This window comes from Balearica regulorum, chromosome 5, assembly GCF_011004875.1.
Source record: "Balearica regulorum gibbericeps isolate bBalReg1 chromosome 5, bBalReg1.pri, whole genome shotgun sequence".
Classification (NCBI taxonomy): Eukaryota; Metazoa; Chordata; class Aves; order Gruiformes; family Gruidae; genus Balearica; species Balearica regulorum.
In genome coordinates this window covers 39,226,760-39,245,157 of record NC_046188.1, presented here as the reverse complement: position 1 = coordinate 39,245,157, position 18,398 = coordinate 39,226,760, and the positions used below count along the sequence as shown (strand labels likewise).

The 18,398-nt window shown below is 39.1% G+C and overlaps 1 protein-coding gene across 14 annotated transcripts in view; it reads right to left on the bottom strand.

Annotated features, from left to right (window-relative positions):
- Positions 1 to 900: 900 nt before the first annotated feature.
- PCNX1 (pecanex 1) overlaps positions 901 to 18,398 on the bottom strand; it is a 94,797-nt gene continuing 77,299 nt past the window's right edge. For 11 of the 14 annotated variants that reach the window (XM_075754258.1, XM_075754252.1, XM_075754253.1 and 8 more), the window contains 8 exons: positions 17,529 to 17,679; positions 15,689 to 15,919; positions 15,012 to 15,286; positions 13,085 to 13,326; positions 11,555 to 11,991; positions 10,609 to 10,674; positions 9,980 to 10,120; positions 901 to 5,903 (listed from right to left, as the gene is read on the bottom strand). In XM_075754258.1, the coding sequence (XP_075610373.1) occupies positions 5,763 to 5,903; positions 9,980 to 10,120; positions 10,609 to 10,674; positions 11,555 to 11,991; positions 13,085 to 13,326; positions 15,012 to 15,286; positions 15,689 to 15,919; positions 17,529 to 17,679 (1,684 nt within the window). In that variant the 3' untranslated portion in view covers positions 901 to 5,762. The remainder of the gene's footprint in view (positions 5,904 to 9,979; positions 10,121 to 10,608; positions 10,675 to 11,554; positions 11,992 to 13,084; positions 13,327 to 15,011; positions 15,287 to 15,688; positions 15,920 to 17,528; positions 17,680 to 18,398) is intronic. The other 3 variants (XM_075754255.1, XM_075754266.1, XM_075754259.1) reach the window with 2 other exon arrangements.

The window sequence follows — 18,398 nt, the reverse complement described above, 5'->3', positions numbered from 1 at the left end:
ACTTCAGTTACAGACTTTTTGCACTCTTCAATGAAATGCTCTTTTATTAAAAAGGACTTTTTTTCTCCTGAAGACCACTTGTTATATTTGTACTCTCCTTTTTCATTCATAAATTAAGGCCTGAAGAAGTTCTTGGTCAAGGCACCTTGTCTAGTGCAGGCAAACAGAACCAAGTTCCAGGAGGTGGAAGATGATGGTTTGGTCTGATTTAAAAAAAAAAAAAATATCCAATCTTTATTTTGAAATACCTAGAGCTGTCCAATGAACGTCACCATTTGCATGTTCGAAAAACTCACTTCTAACGCAGAGGGATGACAGTGTAATTCTCTGTACTACCATGAAGAAATATGAGACAGTGGACAGACAGCAGCTGAGTATTTTTACATTGGTATCACTGTATCAACAAGTGCTTCACGCAAGCGTAGCGTTCCTCAGGACTTCACACAATGCAGCACTTGGATCTCAGATCAAGGACAACAGTAAGTTAGAAATCACTGATTAAACCACACTAGGTAAAATATTTCCCTGGCCAGTATGAAGAATGGAAAATTACTGAGCATAAAGACCGTACAATAGTGTTCCGGGCTTTATCATAGATTTCCTTTCTCTCTGAATCTTTTTCAAATACAAAAACTGCTTCAACAAAGGCAAGAGAAAAACATTTTAACTGTAGAAGAGGAGGGCACAGGGCACTATGTAGAAGCATAAAGAGAGAGATGATGCTGGCAGTAAAACAGGAACAGTGAGGATCTCCTTTCTACTACTACAGCTACATAATAATTGTAAATTAAGAGAATCCTTCATTAAAGGGTAATTTGAGTAAACTTAAAATAGCAGTTACAGGGAACTTGTAAGAATGACACGTGAAGAGAATGTAATAGTGCAATAAATGACAACAAGTGAAAAAAGGTTTTTTATTTCTCAGTGTTTCTCCACTGTCAATACTGTCCTTTTGCTGCAACATGTTGCAAAAAACTTCTCTGCCTTTTCCATTTTAAACAGCTACAATATTTACAGGCTGTTTCCAGTAACGCACGCAGACACATACACACTCACAGACACGCAGGTACATATATCCCTATCCCTGGCAAGGTAGCCGTTTGCTGGTAGAGGCAACATGTATTCTCATTGTCCATTGAAAACCGAAGCCAGCCTCCCATTGCTGCTCTACTCCCCTCTCCCTTCACTTCCTGGCCAGCAGCTTTTGGGGATGTCTGTGTAACAAGTTATCGTATCCAGCTTTTGATCGCCATCTTTGAGTTGTGGACTCGGTGGACTGCAATTATCTATTCAAACCATACAGACCCGAAGTCATAAAAATTGCTCTATTCAGCCGTTTGTGACCGAGCGATGTAGGTATACTCCTGAAATCTTTTGGAGCAGCCATCTTAATCACCGTTTTGGAAATATGTGTATCATGCTGGGGTGAAACAAGCCACATGCTTTACTTTCCACCAAGGTGTTATGCACCCACTTTTTTACTAAGGCACCAGTAATTACCAGTATAATTTCTGAGAGTCCAGCATCACTGACTGTACTGCATTAGCAAGCCAGACAAGAAACAAGTAGTTGCCTATATAATAGGTATAAAAATCCTTAATAAAATCAAGTACATAAAACCTGTGGTGGTATAACCTCAAATCCAATATAAGTTGAATAATATTTGAATAATATTGTTAATGGTAAGAAGCGCAATCTATCCTGCTCCATTTTGTGAATGGAGAGGTCTGTAATTGAGAAAGATCTTCAAAGCGGTGTCTTTGTATCTACACTCCTAGGTCGTATGGTGGTGTGTGCGTGATCAGAGAAACAATCTGAAGTTGAATCCCACTGTAAGGCATCTCTTCTCCCCCCTTGCCCAAGTCCAGACAAAGCTTCGCAGCTGCTTGCCAAACAGCCAAAGGCACAGACCTGTGCCACAAGTCTTCGTCTTTCACCTCACCAGTCATCCAGGCTTCTCAAAGAGTCCTCCAGTTCCCAAAGGGAGAGTGAACATGGGGGTAAGGAATGCCTGGTGATGAACTAATGACACATCTGACTGGAAAATTGAGATCATCACTCAGGAACGTGCCAAATGTCCCAAGCAAAGTGGCTGTAGGACCATTCAATCTACATGGAATTACCTTAAAAAATAATCACCACCACCATCTTCCCCCTTGCTCTCCCCTCAACTCCAAAATCATTTCAGAAATGCTGAATCATGAGAGAGATCCTCAGAATTCATCACAAGTATCACACAGTGCAAGTGGCACAGAAGTCTAGGTGTCATCAGTGGTGTCACATGCACATCAGTGGTGCCACATAGGGTTTTGTTTAATCAGAACATTTTAAGAGATTTCACAGGGAGGTAAAATGGGAAGAGGTTTTAAGAAATTAAGTAGCAGCCATTTTTACCAATGAACATCATCTGATTAGTGAGGTTTTCAAGCATTTTGCTGTAATTATTTAAGGAGCAGTAAGTCCTTACGTATGTACACATAGATACCACCTTTAAAAAAATCTGAGAGAAACAAGATTGGGATCTACCTGGAAGCTAAAACAACAGGACTTAACTGGAATGTTCTTATGGCAAGAGAATATCACACAATGCAAGTGGACAGAGCTCAAGAACTCATTTATATGGGGTTTTCATGAAAGCTTAGAAAGAGAAAAAAAATCTGCTCTATGCAGAGTTCAATGTGGACTGACAGGACTAATTTGAAAATACTCATCTTTTCCATACTCACAACAGGAAAAAAAAATATTACACATGAAGACAAGGGCAAAAGAAAACAAGAAATGAAGTTATCTCCATCTAGAACAGAGGTTTCCATGGACAGATCGATCCTGAGGGGAGTCAGAAGAAAACCAAACACGGTTTTGTCACTTGCACAGTGGAAACCAAGACACAAACTTTGCACAAAGCAACATACAATCAGATAGGAATATTAAGAGTTCAGAATGCAGGAAAACTTTTTCCAAAGCCTTATGGAAGAGTAAAATTTCAACTAGGTGGCATTGAACAGATCTGGAATAGGTATGAGCGCTGTATGTGAATGGCTTCAAACAGGTGTTTGCTGAGTATCTGAAAGAAGGTATTAACCTGTTGTTAACCGGCCACGTTAAAATCCATCTCCTGAAGGATGATCACCAAAGTCTTAAGATTAAAAAAATAAATAGATCCACCAACTCTCTTTGCCCCTTAAAAAAAGCCTTTCTTTCTCCCCATCTGCTGTTTGCTGATCTCTTTCCAGGCAGTTACATATTCTCTAGAATTTTTATGCTAACAAGCCATTAATTCCTATCATGTCTATTACCAGCAACAGACATTGTCATTATCTTGCCCTGAAGAGAGTAAGAAAGATTATTGAGAGCCAGGGTTAACATACTAAAAGTTGCTTCAGTCAAGTTTAAGAACAAACGAACAAAAAAACCAACCAAAAAACCCTATGTATTTTGGTTTTCAGTCATTTGTTTACCTCAAGGCTTCAGTACAACAAAAAACCTAGTGCAACTAATATCAAAAGTGGGCCTATTTTCAAACAGATTCTTCTTTCTAAAATGAAGTGATATTCCTAGTTATACAGGAAACTCTGTAATCACCTGAAGGACACAGAATAAAACCATAACTAAAACACTTTCAATTCAAAACTTACACATTTTCTTCGTTCCTCACAGCAACATTACCAGACCGCTGAAGAAGGTTCATCTACTGTACTACATTTTCAGATATGCAGGAGATGAATTCAACTACACTATAATGTGCACATATTATAAACTGTGTGGAACAGCAAAATTATTTCAATGGTGGCAGATCTGGAACTGTGCCTTTATACCAAGATTAAATGGGACTGCATACGTGTAAACCAAACAGTAATATGCAACTGTAAGATGCACAGTACTTCGAGTACAAGTTTGCATAGTATATGTTGTAAGCAAGCTCCCAGTATAATTCACTGGGAACAGTATCGAGAATTGACTAGCTACCAGGCACACAGACTTACCCTTTCATGGCTGGATGGCATACAGTGACTTGAGTCGGAATACCAATATTACTTAGGTAGCTGTTTCTTCCTTTGTTTTTTCTCATCCCATATAATTTCACTCTTACATTAGGTACATAATGGACAAGGTTTCTCTGATGTCAGAGAAATAATTACAATAACCTCTGCGGTATATGAGAAGTCTCTTCTGGTTACGTTACATATAAAGAAGCGGAGGTGACTGGGAAGAAGATGGCTGCTCCCAAAAGCTAGGACCGTGTGCAGTTTCCCCCACAGAATCCTACATAATTACAGGTCAGAAACAGGAAACAAATCACAACAGGTACATTTTTTTTCTTACGGATTAAGAGAAGCGAGTCATAGGAACTGCAAGTCAAGAACAAACCAGTTTCCCTCTCACACTCCCATGATAGTTCTGAGTTACTTGTTTCCCTGAATACACACTTTTAAAAAAAATACAATAAAACCTAGGATATGTAACACATGAATAATTCAACTTCACAGTTATAAATACTCAAATTACACTTACATAGAATATATAATCACAGAAAATAAAATTCAAGTCATAGAAAAGAATGAAGACTAAAGGGAAAGAAAAGGCAAGGTGGTAAAAGTGATACAAGTTTAGGGCTGTGCCTTCTATAAAAGCTCTTTAAAAGCTGAAGTCAAGTTTTTGTTGGGGTTTTTTGTTTTGGTTTGGTTTTGGGGGTGTTTTGTTGTTGCTGTTTTTTCTTATTAAACTGGATGGAATAAAAAAAAAAAAACCAAAAACCAACCTTCAAGCACCCATCAAGTAATCATGGAGCTGCACCTCCCCCTTGAAAACTTGCTGTGTCTGCCAGAGAAGAGCCAACGAAACAACATAGCCAGCTCTGGGTGTAAAGCAGCAAAGTAGCCATGGCTAGCTGAGGGAGGACACACGAAAGGTAGTATATTGGGGTCCACTTTAAAGCTAGACGTGTTGTACAGATTTGGGATACCACTGCCACCACAATAGAGTCTGATGTAGTACAGGGATACTCAGGTGCTCTTCTATATATTTGTTATTTTACCATTTATTGTGAAGAGGATGCAGCAAATGCACTTGTACGAAATACAGAACATCGAACCAAACCCATGGCACAGCCCTTACCATCAACATGTATATGGAGAGGGAGGGGATTAATCCCAAAGGCAATTTAAATAATGGTATTTTATATACTTATATTTATATATATAAATAAATGTTCTCAGCAATCTCAGGGTTGTTTTTAGTGCATTGCTGTAAAAAAATTAGTGCAGTTCTCATTAATGTTTAGCTCATAAGGAATAAGAATCTATACATCTGTTCAGTCTCTTCTTGCCACACCTGAAACCTTTACACTGTTTCACCAAACTGAAGGTTTGTAGTCAATTTCTTTAAAATAAGGTGGATGAATTCCACGCACTCTGTGACAAGACATGGCAATTTTTGGCAAAACAATTAGAAAAATATGAGGTGCTCTGATCTTAGAACTGAAAAGTTTGTTGATTTAAAGCATTACGCAATGCATAAACAAAATTTATAAACAAAAAGATATGTCTCAACAAATCTATCCTTCATGCAAATGTTTCTTCAGCAGCTAACAACTTAAAAAAATTTCTTACACTTGTTTATTTGGGGAAAGGAACTTAGACAAATCTGTGTTTCAAGTCCTTTCCTACAACTGGACCGAAGTTTCACGTCCTGGGAGCTGCTGCTTCTGGAGCCTTCTCTCTTCTGAATCGTTGGAGAAGGGGAAGTTTCAGTCTCAAAGAGATTTACACTTCAGCCCCAAGTTCAAGGACTCCAGTTTCAACAACAGCAACGTATTTATCTTCGATTTGAACCAGCAGGATGGTTTTATCTATATGCGACCGACTGCTTGGATCTCTGCTGCAAGGCACCCAGCGGTGAATCACCTGGGGGGGGGGAAAAAAGAACAATAAAACGTAAGTTCCATAGGGAGAACTGCCATATCAAAGTTGTGGCTGATAATCCTAGACCCTTACAGGGCAAAAGGAGCAATAGAAGTGCTATACTGACTTTGCTGCTCATTTTTCAGTGACAGCATACCCACAGATAAGGTACTCATCGAAGTCTTGCTGGAAATCTGCAGCTTACCCAACAACAGCCAGCCTTTGATTGAATTTCAGCAGGAACAAACAACCCAAATCAGAACCAAAGAGTCATGCAAAGTGAGTGACAATTGAAAAAAGTGTAAACATACAGATTTGGAATATTTTGATGCTCTAGCTGTAATAGTCTTAAAATACCTCAGTGTTGTGCAGCACATAATAGCACAGAACCGCAGTTTACCAGGGGTTAGGTGCAAACTACTATCTCTAAGTTAAATCCCTTGCCCTAATTTTCTTCCCTACTCGCTGTGAATTTAAGGTTGATCTTTTAAATTAAATTATTCAAAGATCATTTAAAGTGAAAAAATATTACAATGAGGAAGGTTTTCAGAAACAGTGCCACAAACTACTGTCCCATACTCTCTTGGTTCTATAGAATTCAGATACTTTGATCTTCTGCTTCCAAGGATCCTGCCTGATATTGACCACCAGAAGGTCCCTTTTCAATACAGGTCATTGTATGGCCAACACTCCGCTCAGCTGCCTCCGTAAAAATACACCTTTAACTTCTGAGTGCCCCCAAGGAACCACAACAATGCTCCAGTAACAGAGTTTTAAGTATTGCCAGATCTACAGAAATAGAATTATCTCCAATTTGCCATTTGTGGGAAAACAACCCTAAATTCAAGACAAGGTAGATACAAAGCAAACAGAACTAATTTTTACAAAATCCAGGACAGTACAGGTTTCAAAAGTTCTAAAGATACAATTGGGGGGAAAAGGACAGAACACAAGTAATCTACATCTTCCAAGATCAAATTCAAGAGACCCCCTTAATCCTCACTATACCCAGCTGACAGATACCAATTTCTCTAACACTGAGTGAAGGAGATTCATGAGACCTACACTGCATCCACAGGGAGAGCATTTCAGCCAGGGAAGCATGGTGTCTTTAGTTCCCCTTTGTTTGATGCAACCAGCATGATACTTAAGAAGTCCGTTCAAGTCTGACTTCAAGGTCTGTCCAAATAAACTTTTTATTCTGGCTGTATGGAGTGAGGCCAGAAATATTCTATCCCCAGACACATAAAACATTTCCCAATAAAGTCCATGTACTACATCCTTGTTCAATTTAAAACTGGTGCCTTTGAGATAGCTAAGGGCTGACTCCAAAGGCATCAGTATTGTGGCTAAAAAAAACTGTGTATATGCGCAAGTTGTACACAGATTATAACTCACCGCAGCCATCCCCCCACACTCAGTTTTACCATCTCTTCTATCATGACTGGCATTTATGTGATGCCCATAAACAACTGATAACATGTAAAACGACATCACTAGATAGTCAAGAGGTGGTAAGAATCTCCTGGGTGAAAAAGGGTTCTTCTGCATGCCAGTGTCAGGTATCACAGAAAGATAATGCAGAATATACCTCAATCTCAAAGCCCTGGAAAAAAAAGTAGCTACAACAGAAAGAGGATTGCTAAATTTCATTTCCTTGAAGAAACCCTATGTCTTTGTGTATTATATATACTGTATGCTCAGCAAAATAAAATGCAAAGTTAGGCAAAATGCTTTTTTCCTATGTGGTAGAAGTTTTTAACAACTGAGATGTAGTTCTCAGAAATTCACCCTTAGACGTCACCTGCAGTATCACCCTTAGATGAGCATTAACTAAGGGTCATATCATCATCATTGGGTCTAACACAACCTACTCTTCACTCATCACAACAGTAAAATACATTTTGATACTTCATACAATTCAAGAAACCAGATATAGAACACACACACCCCCTAGTGCAATGACTCCCAAACTTTTGTCATAATTCAAATCCTGAATCTCTATATCCCCACGCACAAAACCCAGAAACAACGTGGTTGTCTCTTTTCATCTCTTTTCTCTTTTTGTCTTTCACCATTCTCTTCCAATCTTTCCTTTGCTTCCTTCTGCTTTTGACTAGTGATTCTTTCCCCTTGATATGCCACAGGAAAATCTATATGCCACTCAGAATACGGCCATAATTATTGATACATAGGTAGTACCAGGACACGCGTTTTTCTGAAGCGGGTAAGAATCATTTCTGCCTGTTTGCAGAAAGGACCACAGTCACGGGATCACAAAGGGACGACTGTCCTAAGAGCTAATGGCTTTACTGATACTAGTATGTTTAACCACAGGCAGCTGAAGCAGACAGTGGAAACTATGTCATCAAGTTAAATCCTCTCCTCCTGATCACATGTAGGATAATCTGATGCTTTTCCCCTTTCTTCTTCGGTTAAAAGATGCTCTTCTAAAAAAACCTGCCAGTATGCTGCACCAAAAATAGATGAGAAGCATCCAGAATAGTAGCTTACTCTGACCTTCAAATCCGCTTGTTTTAATCTTTCTGTAACATCAATCACTGTACATGTCAGCATACTGCAATTTGCAAAACACGCTCATGAACTCCCCCAAAAAATTGTCCAATGATACCAGGCAACAGGACATATTTTGATATAACCCTTTACATTCACCATCGTTACAACATTCTTGATCTGCAATAGCTAACAAGAAAATTTCAGAAGTGTAACATCTAAACCCAACATAGCTATGAACATTTACAACAGCATTCTACTCCAAGGTGTTACCAGAAGGTAACCCTACTATCTTAAGAGCAGACCATCAACTATGATAAAATTATTTGCGGAAGAAATTTAATTCCAGGGCCCTTCCTTCACATACATATAACTTCAAGGTAGAGTTGGCATACGCTGTGTTATCAACATATTGCCACTTCTTAACTGAAGTTTGCATATACATCCACAGTGATGTAGACTTTCAGGCAGCAAAATCCAGCCTCTGAATCCAATTTATAAATAATGTCTCCAATTGAGATAAATAGTCAAAGCAAATTCTTATAAACTGTCAGAACCGACATACTCCAAATGAAAATACAGTTGGATCAATGAAACAATGCAGACACAGTGTCAGTGACTCTTCCCTTTTACTATTTCTCAGTGAAAGAATACTCACTGGAGCATCTTTACTACAAGAGTGGTGAGGCACTGGAATAGGTTGCCCAGAGAAGCTGTGGAGGACCCCTCCCTGGAAGTGTTCAAGGCCAGGTTGGATGGGGCTTTGGGCAATGTGGTCTAGTGGAGGGTGTCCCTGCCCGCAGCAGGGGGATTGGAACTAGATGATCTTTGAGGTCCCTTCCAACCCAAACCATTCTATGATTCTATAATCTTTATAGACACAAAGGTCTAAAAAATGTATACCTCAGTAAAAACCAAAAAGCTGGGGTTTTTTCCTTCTAAAGAGAGCCTAAATTGGGAGATACATTTTCTAACTAATGCAGTGATTTTTTTATAAAATGCAAATATAACACCCCTAGGGAAAAGGGAGGTGGACTTTCAAATCATAGGCTTTCACAAGTTTTAGTTACAGCAGGTTTCCTTTTAAAGGAAACACCTATCGCATACCTATTATATAACAAAAGGGACATCTAAAAGACAATCTTACTTGGCTCTATTTTCAGAGTAATTTAAAAACAAATATTGTTAACCATTCAATTAAGGACTTGTTGGTAAATTGACCTTCCATATTTGCTCAAGGATTGACAGTTTAAGGAAAGGAAAATGGAGGTTGGATGAGTGAGCACAATGCCTGAGAGTTCATAACAAGAGCTGGAAGAAGGCAAGGAAGGAGACGTGGTTGACAACATTCGAATCGTCATCCTGCATCTTTTGGATACAGTTGCAGAAATATCCCTCTGCTTCAAATTAGGATTCTAGACCTGCTCTTCCAGCAACAGTAACTTGGAGGACAGCTGCTGATGCAACTTACACTTATCTTTGGCCTTGACCTCTAGGCAGACTGCCATAGAATCAAGACACTGCCTTTTTTAAAATTAGCTTGTCAACTTCTAAGCAAAACTTACATGGCCTTCCATGCCTTCCTGAGGACTCCAGTCTTTCCAGCTGTTTCTTCCAGCTTTTAGCCGTATCACCTCATCTGGCCACTGCAGCTCTTTCCTTTTTGACACGTTGATCCCTTCCAGTACTTGACTGGGATCCATTAACTATAAGTAGGAATTGAGTTTTGACTGTTAGTTCAGCCAAAATTTAAAAGAAACAGATAAACTGTAACCTTTTGCATACTTCTAAGAGAACTGACTTAAACCCACAGAAATCGATTTCTGACCAATTCCAATGGTGGAAACTCAAGCCCAGGCTAGGAAAAAGCCTGAGCAGCACAATTTGGAAATCAGGCTGTGGTTTCAGACACAGCTGACAATATACCAGTTCACTGCTGTCTGAAGCAGCACCTCTGGTTCCCTTTCCCACTCCTCCTTTTCAGTTCTTACACTGGCTGATGGCAGGGTCTGAGGAGCTGGCATAACACAGGCATTGGCAGCATGTGTTCCAGTAGCAGGGAAGAGTTAAGCGATGATGAGCGTTAAAACTGGCTCATCACTTCTTACAGAATATCTTAATAAACATGGTCTTAGAGAATTTACTGTTAGGCTGAAGAACTACTTATCTACTAGCATGGTTAGTTGAGACCCACCCCATGTTTTGAAGTAAACTGGCCTTTCCACAGGGGCAGCAGGAAAAAACTCCTGAAAACTTCTTCCTATTTAAGGACAGAGAGAACCATATAATGTCCACTATCCAAGGGCACATGCCAACTTTGCCTGTATCCTCCTGACACAGAGGAAGTAAGCAGTTTCATAAAAGGGCCCTTGCCTGCAAACAAAAGCTACTAAGCAGAGACCTACAAAATTAATTTTATTTTGCGCACTATGATGCAGTTTACTAAGAATTACTCTAAAATGAGATGATACCAGCAATGAAATCACATTTGTTATGATCTATCCTATTAAATACACTTCTTGATGTTTCCCACTAATATCCTGCCAAAGACATGTATGTGGGGCTAATAAAAGCTAGAAGAGCAAGAACGCAAATTTCTGTATTTTCACGAAATGAGTAAGGCCGCCATGATTAATGGCGATCAATGGTGTGCTGTTTGCTGCTTAGTAAGCCCAGACTTGTGGCAATAACTGAAGAATAAATACATATGAAAATGCATAAATATATATGAAAGTGAGTATTGTTACACTTACTTTTGTGGAAAAACATACTTGGTTTAAAAGAAAAAAGCTAGTTGCTTTCTGCCCTGCAAATGAAGCAGTTTAGCTTTACATGTTGTAATGAATAAACGCAAACTAAGTATGAAGTGGAACCAAGTTCAGCTGACAGTCTGAAAGTCGCACTACAGCAAAACATGTAAGTAACACAAACAGGGATGCCTAAGCAAGCATGCAGGAAGGCTGGTTGTCCAGAAAACCTTTTCCTCGTATGAGTTCTCCAAATATAACTGCACAATAGTTGTATACTGACACATTCCAGACTCTGTGCATATTTAAAAGTAGTGATTTCAACAACATACAAGGTAACACTAACAAAATCACATGGAAGCATAGGTTAACTTGTTCTTCTGGACTATTCACCTGGATTCTGTAAATAACGTCATCCTTTTTAGCTTGCATTTGATTTGCAGGGCTTGCATTACCACCTGACTGAGTTTCAGTTGCATTACTCCCTCCTTCTGTCCCTAGAAAGCCCACAAGGGCATGCTGTTTACAGGCTGGGATGCTTTGGCTGGAGCTGCTAGAAGAGGGCAGTCCATGCTGCGCGCTGACCCCAGTCTGGCCAGTAGGTTCCATTTGGTTCACCATAGATAGGCGGGACTGGATGGATGATGGGAGGTTACGAAGGGATATCTGACTGGTGGAAGAGCGCCGACAAGGCACAAAGCCTGTTGTGGATGTGCGAAGAGATGAATGACGACTGCCGTAGCAATAAGATGAATGGCTAGCTACTGAGGCACGGGCAGGGGAATGTCTGACAAGGCTTGACTGCACAGAGTGAGAGCTGTGACTGGTGCCTAAAAGTAAAAGATACATAATCAGGAGAGTTTGATAAAGCCTCCCACACACATTAGATTTCTGACATACAAACGTTTTAGCGCTTAGATACAAAACTGATGGGTCTAATCAACAACTTTTGAAACAGCTGTATTACAGAAGATCTCTATTGCATTTCATATAGCAGAGCGTATCAATACATTCCATTCATCTTATCTTAGAATTTCATATTCCGTTCAATTCACAATCCTGCAAGACAAGCAGCTTGAAAAGCGCTTCAGCCTTGCTCTTACCACATTAACAATTTGTTTCTTAATATTGACACTTAAGTTTCCCATACATAAGGCATTAAAGCAGGTAGAGATGTCCATGTTTCAAAATACTAAATATTCTTTCTTAATATACTTGGCAGGATGTTCAAAAATTGAGTCAGAAAATTTGTTAGAGCAAGAGCTGTTTTTAAACAAATTCAGAAAAAATTAATGCACTTAATCTGCAATTCCCGTTTTTCACTTTATGAGCATTGGTGTCATTGTTACTAAGTATTACTAAGTACTTGCAGATACCCCTCCACAGCTGACAGACCTACTTAAATTGTGTAAAAGAGTTCAGTCAACTACATACACACTTTTAATTTCTTTGTAAGTAAAGGCAGTGTCTGGAAAGCTTTTTCCCAGCTTTACTGTTTATCACCTCCCTAACTACAGATCACTACAAACTCTTGGATAGGATTCAGCTAAAATAATATCAACACAGAGAATCCATCCACTGTATAAATAAGAACTATAAAGACATTCGCAAAAAATGACAAGTTTAGCATTTGCAGACAATACAACAAAACAGATCCAATCTGTAGAGATGTGTTATATAAAGTTATTTAACCTGTTTTGCCAGCACAAGTATAGCCCTATTGCTCAAATCTCTGTTTGGGAGCCTTGTATTGCATAAAACAGCACTGTAGTTTGAGATGAATCCAGCAGGTGTTAACACTACATAATCAAGTTACTTTTGTTTGCTTTTTCTTTTAACATAGGCCTGCTCCAAAGAGCTGAAAGGCCAGTTCTGGCTATAGGATTGTACTTGTATAAAATTGTTGCTTTATTTTAACTTTACCCAGAGTGGAGGGATGAGTTGGTGGATGAGCTGCAGGAAGAGCTGTGGGATGAGCTGCAACAGGAGGGTGCTGTACTGCTCCAGGTCCCTGCCCTGTAGTTGCACTCCCTCCGCCTTGTGACATGCTGCTCTGCGACTCATTGATAGTTGCATTGTTACTTGTGCAAGAAGCTCCACCTCCAGCATCTGAATCTTCAATATTTCCACCGCTATTGCAGCCAGCTCCACAACCTTTCCTTAGTCTGAAAGCATAATGCAATTGACACATGAAGTCAGGCCTTCTAGTCGTCAGGATTCTAAGAAATGCCTTATAATGACAAGCAAAAGGCTTTACTCTGCACAATCCACAGCATTCCTCAAGATCAGATGAAACTTGCCTGTCTCAGAATATGCTTTGCAAGTATAAATACTGCTTTCTAAGAGACTGCAGTTTTCTTTATGACACCTATTCAAGTAACGTTTATTTATGAGAAGCCAAATGCTCGTATAAATAGCTTTTGAGAAAATCAAGCCACCTCTGAAGTACAATAAAGTGATAAAATTCTAAATATAAAATGCTGGTAGAACATTGTGGTTATTTTGTAACAGTTTAGTAAATTTTATGCTCCTTAACACACCAGTTGTGTATCCTTATACTGCAAAATCTTTGTCTATTCAGATGAGCAGGAAAAGAATGTTTGTAGGTTGTTTTTTTTCTTTTTAATGTATTCAGCTTCTTGTTACCTTCAGTAATGTACTCACAGTTGTTTGAAGCGCATATTGGAATCAAATCACAAAGTTCTCATGTGAATTTTGAGCATTCAGACACTAGGCTAGCCCAATGTTTTCCAGTGCATATACAAGATTTACACCATATTGTTTGCATTAATGAACTTCAGATGAACACAAAAAACACAGCACATTCTTCCTCGCTTCAATTCCTATTTTTATTATTCTTTTCTTTCTGTCACGCTCAAATACACCAAGCACTCCTCTCCAATTTTATTTGCCCCTGGGATCTAGAATCCCAAAGAGTACACAGCTTGGATCCAAATACTGTTCTGTGCCATACTTTCACCTGTTATTCTATTATGTGTCAGACAAGCAGATGGCAACAGAAGACAAGCATCATTGACTGTAGTAAGCGTGGCATATTCTGGGGTGAAGCAGCACGTTCTGCGTTGATGTGCTGTAGATGTCTGATGGTCACATTTACACTTAGAACAGCTACAGGACTGTTCCAACTATGGCACCAGCTCTTGGAAATGCTAAGAGCTGGGACACACATTTCTGAATGCCACACACAGCTGCCACTGTTACTTTTGGAGGCACAGACATAAGGGGCCAGAAGCATAGTAAAAGTTTTCATGGCCTATAAAACATAGCACAGCAAGAGTTTGTACTGGGTTACTGAGGGGTCATGTGGAAGGAGGATTATATTATCACTCCAGTTGTTCTGGCTCTGACATACAGCGTATTTATAAGCACTTAGGAACTCAAGCTTTAGCTGTTGTTCAGAATTCCCTATATATGAGCACACACTAACAACATACATGCTAAACGTTTGCCAGACAGAAACCATATCAAATAGCCCTGATTCTGTAAGGATGGTATTATAGACTGCAAAAGTGATGGTACTGAAAAAAATACAAAAGTTGCATTGTCTATCATCATCAAAACTGAAGTTGTAGTTCTAGACTTTTTTGTCTTGTTTTTTCTAAGCTGTCATTTATGTAGTTTGTGGCTTATTACTTACATGCCTTGAAGATAAATCCTGTACCAAAGCAGTTGTCATATGGTACAGACGTGCCTGAAATAAAAGCCAAGGCTTATTTATTTTTGTGTGACTGAATATTATTAACTATGCCATGTTGGGCATGTATGATACTAGTTAATGGAATATGAGAGCATGAACACATATTAATGAGAACTCATTTCCTCAGCTCACCTGTGCCATGTAGACACTATGAAGTTTCTGATGTTTCCTAAGCTGATAGCTCCCCCGAGGATCTCCTTAAGCTGTTCGTGACTATCTGAATAGGAAGTAGTCAAAGGCGAGACGTAGATGGGGTATCCAATTGGCTGGTCACAAGAGGAGTTGATCATGTTCCTCAGAGCTTGTTTTGCATTTTGGATACTTCCCCTTTCTGGATTACGATTACGCAGGAAGACAAGCTCCTGTTGTTGTCCTGCCCACAGGCCACGCACACACTCCTTATTCACCTGCAGAACATGACAGGCAGAAGCCAAGCAGAAAGGCAGTGTCAGAAAGTCAAACAATGAGAGTGTGTGAAGACCGCTTTGCTATGCCTAGGCCTTCACAAGTGTATGTAATACTGCACTGCAGAACTACAAGTGTTCATATTCACTTTAAAAGGCTGAACTGACAGACACTGGCTGCAACAGTGAGAATAAAGCAAATCTAAGAATAGGATCAGAAATAAAATATTTTAAGTCAGTATCTGATTTTCTAATTAAATACTTCCACTGTATGAGAAGAAGTAGCCCTAGCAATGACAGATCAGTAACAAAAAAGTAATGATTTGAGTTGAAATAGCAGTTTCGTATAGTTATATTAAAATATACCACAACATACTGTCACCTTGTGGAATGTGCAAAGCTTACCTTAATGACCCTGAAACTGAGATAGCGCTTATTCAGCATAATGATTTTATATTCATTGGTGCCATCATCCATCACGTGACGCAGAGCAAGGAGGGAGGGAGAATTGGAAAGAACTGCACTTCGCCAAGCAGGGTCCCCTTCATGTGCTATAACTAGATTTTCTTCATGGGTTGTTATGGCTTCATAAAGGACAGAAGGATCATCATACTCATCTGGAGAAGTGAAGTGATCCTATTTCCAAGAACACACATTCAGTAAGATATGATTAACATTTCAGACGTAACTATGTATAAAAATCAAACATATCACACCTCAAACTCTTGAAAGGCTCAGTGCATTGCACAAAGCTAGACATAAAAATATCAGATATCTGCTAAAGAACATTGTTAAAGATGACCTCTTTTCCAACAGATTATTTACTGTTGACTTGTGTTTGCTTCCTTTTAACTTAAAACCAAAGTGATTGGAAGGACCTGCCTGTTATTGATTCAAGTAAATTTCTAGTTGAATGTTACAATAGATTTATATCTATTTATATTGCCTGCAGAAGCATTTTAGTTTTAGCGTCTATTAATAAAGTTCACATTAAAACATGATGACAGACTATTTCAGCATCAGTTACTAACACACAACTTACATTAGTGCCAGTCAAATAAAAAACAAAATTTGCAAGTTCAATTCGGTATTAGGTCACATTACTTTCTGTTTAAAAAGGGTAGTGGTTAATAGCTGAATTCCCAGCACTGGCTGAAGCCTCAATATGCTGTTGCACTGCAAGTGAATAAAATCACCCTTTATAGATTAATACAGTAACGTTCAGGAAAAAACCTTCTTCTATTATTATAGACATTTGTATTTTTCTCACTTTTCAGTCTCTGTCTTGTTTCAAGCCCATTCTGCACAGTAACCCAAACACACTGAGAACACTTCAGAAACGTTGAAGTGGTACTTCTGGTTTCAACAATGATTTTCTAATTATTCTACTTTGTTATGTGTACTCTGAACACCATACATATTCTGCTAAATGCAGGGAGTTTGTGTTATATTAGGGAGTGGATTCAATCACTGGGAGCTTTGGGGGACTTCTAGACTCTGCAATAAAGACAAAAATGCAACTTCATTATTTAAAAAGCACAACTAAGATTTGCCTACTTACTACGATTTTCAAGCAATCTGCTCTTCAACAGTACCAACACTTTCTCCACCCCTCAGAGAGTACTTACGACTCAGTATGTGCTTTCTTGTACCTGCTGAGCTTAGTTAAGAGATGGCACTGGATGGAATTTGAGATTGTTCATCTTCACCCTCACCATAAATATCGAGCCCAATTTCAGCTTACTGAAAAGCAACCTTCTCATTCTCACCTGAAACCTTAGTGATGGGATCAATGACTAACACTTCAAAAAAGAAAGAACAGAGAACAAGAAAACTCCCATTGGACAGCTGGAGAGGGCCGTGCAGCTTTGAATGGCATGATAACCTTTTAAGCCCACTACGTATATGTGGGGAGGGGAGGAGGGAGGGAAAATCAGAGACGCTGTTCATAAGGGAATTATTTCTAGATGGATATGAAACAGGGCTTGAAGTGTTCTCTGATCTACATTTGATGTCATTTTCAAGCTCTGAGCATAAATTGCATTCCCTTTTCCTATCACCTTCCAGATGAACTATAATAAAATGAAGGACAAGACATGATACTCCCTCATTTTCAGTTGTCTATCTCTATTACATGCCCTTTAATTCTCTTCCTCTTTGTTCTCTCTCCCAGCCACTTATTGTTAAAAGAGCAAACACACAGAAATAAAAAGAACTGGACACATCTTCCTGTGTAATCTCTCACCTGATGCAGCTTAAGTGACATCCGTATTCCAGGAACTACTACTTTCCTCAGCAATTCCATGTCAGCAAAGATCCATTCATCTCTAATTGAAGATATACGGAAGTCACCTTTAAATAGGGCATGCAGGCCATACAAGAAGGATTCCAGATTACTGTTGAGGGAGAAAAAAAGGAAGAAAACAGCCCAAATATTAACAGAAATACAATATCCACAATTATCATCACTGGCAGGGGCAGAAAATACTGAGCTGTACAGAAAGGCACACAATTCTTCTCTATAAAGATAACTTACAGGATAAGACAGGGAGAAGAGAACATGAGTAAGGATGTGTAAGCAAAGCTTGGACACTAAATGTCTATGTACACTGAACAGGTAATGAATAAACCATACGTGTAACAGACTATTTACACAGACTAAAGTAAATAGAAACACTGTGAGGAATGCTTGACTTTATTCTGAAGATTTTTAAAGAGAAGATTTTTCAAGGAATGTAACACCACAATGAACCAGTTAAGGAGGACATGTTGCTTCAGTTGTGAATGTATGTACAGAATAAAAACCTTGACATCTTTCTTATGCTTACAAGTATCACTTCCTAAGCTAACTTAAGAGTGAAAAATCAAATATACTCTGACCACTCTTATGACTACATATCTGCAAGACCTTCGGGGGCGGGGGGGGGGGGGGGGGGGGGGGGTACCAACTGATTGGTCCTTAGAAGAATTAGTCAACAATTTCCATGAAAGTGAAGTACAACATTTGGCACCTAGCTGACCAATAGCTTCCATGTCTGATTATGCCTCTCTACTTTCTTTTTAAACCTTGTGATTTCCCAAAACATGCAACTGTATTGTACACTGGCTTTCTACA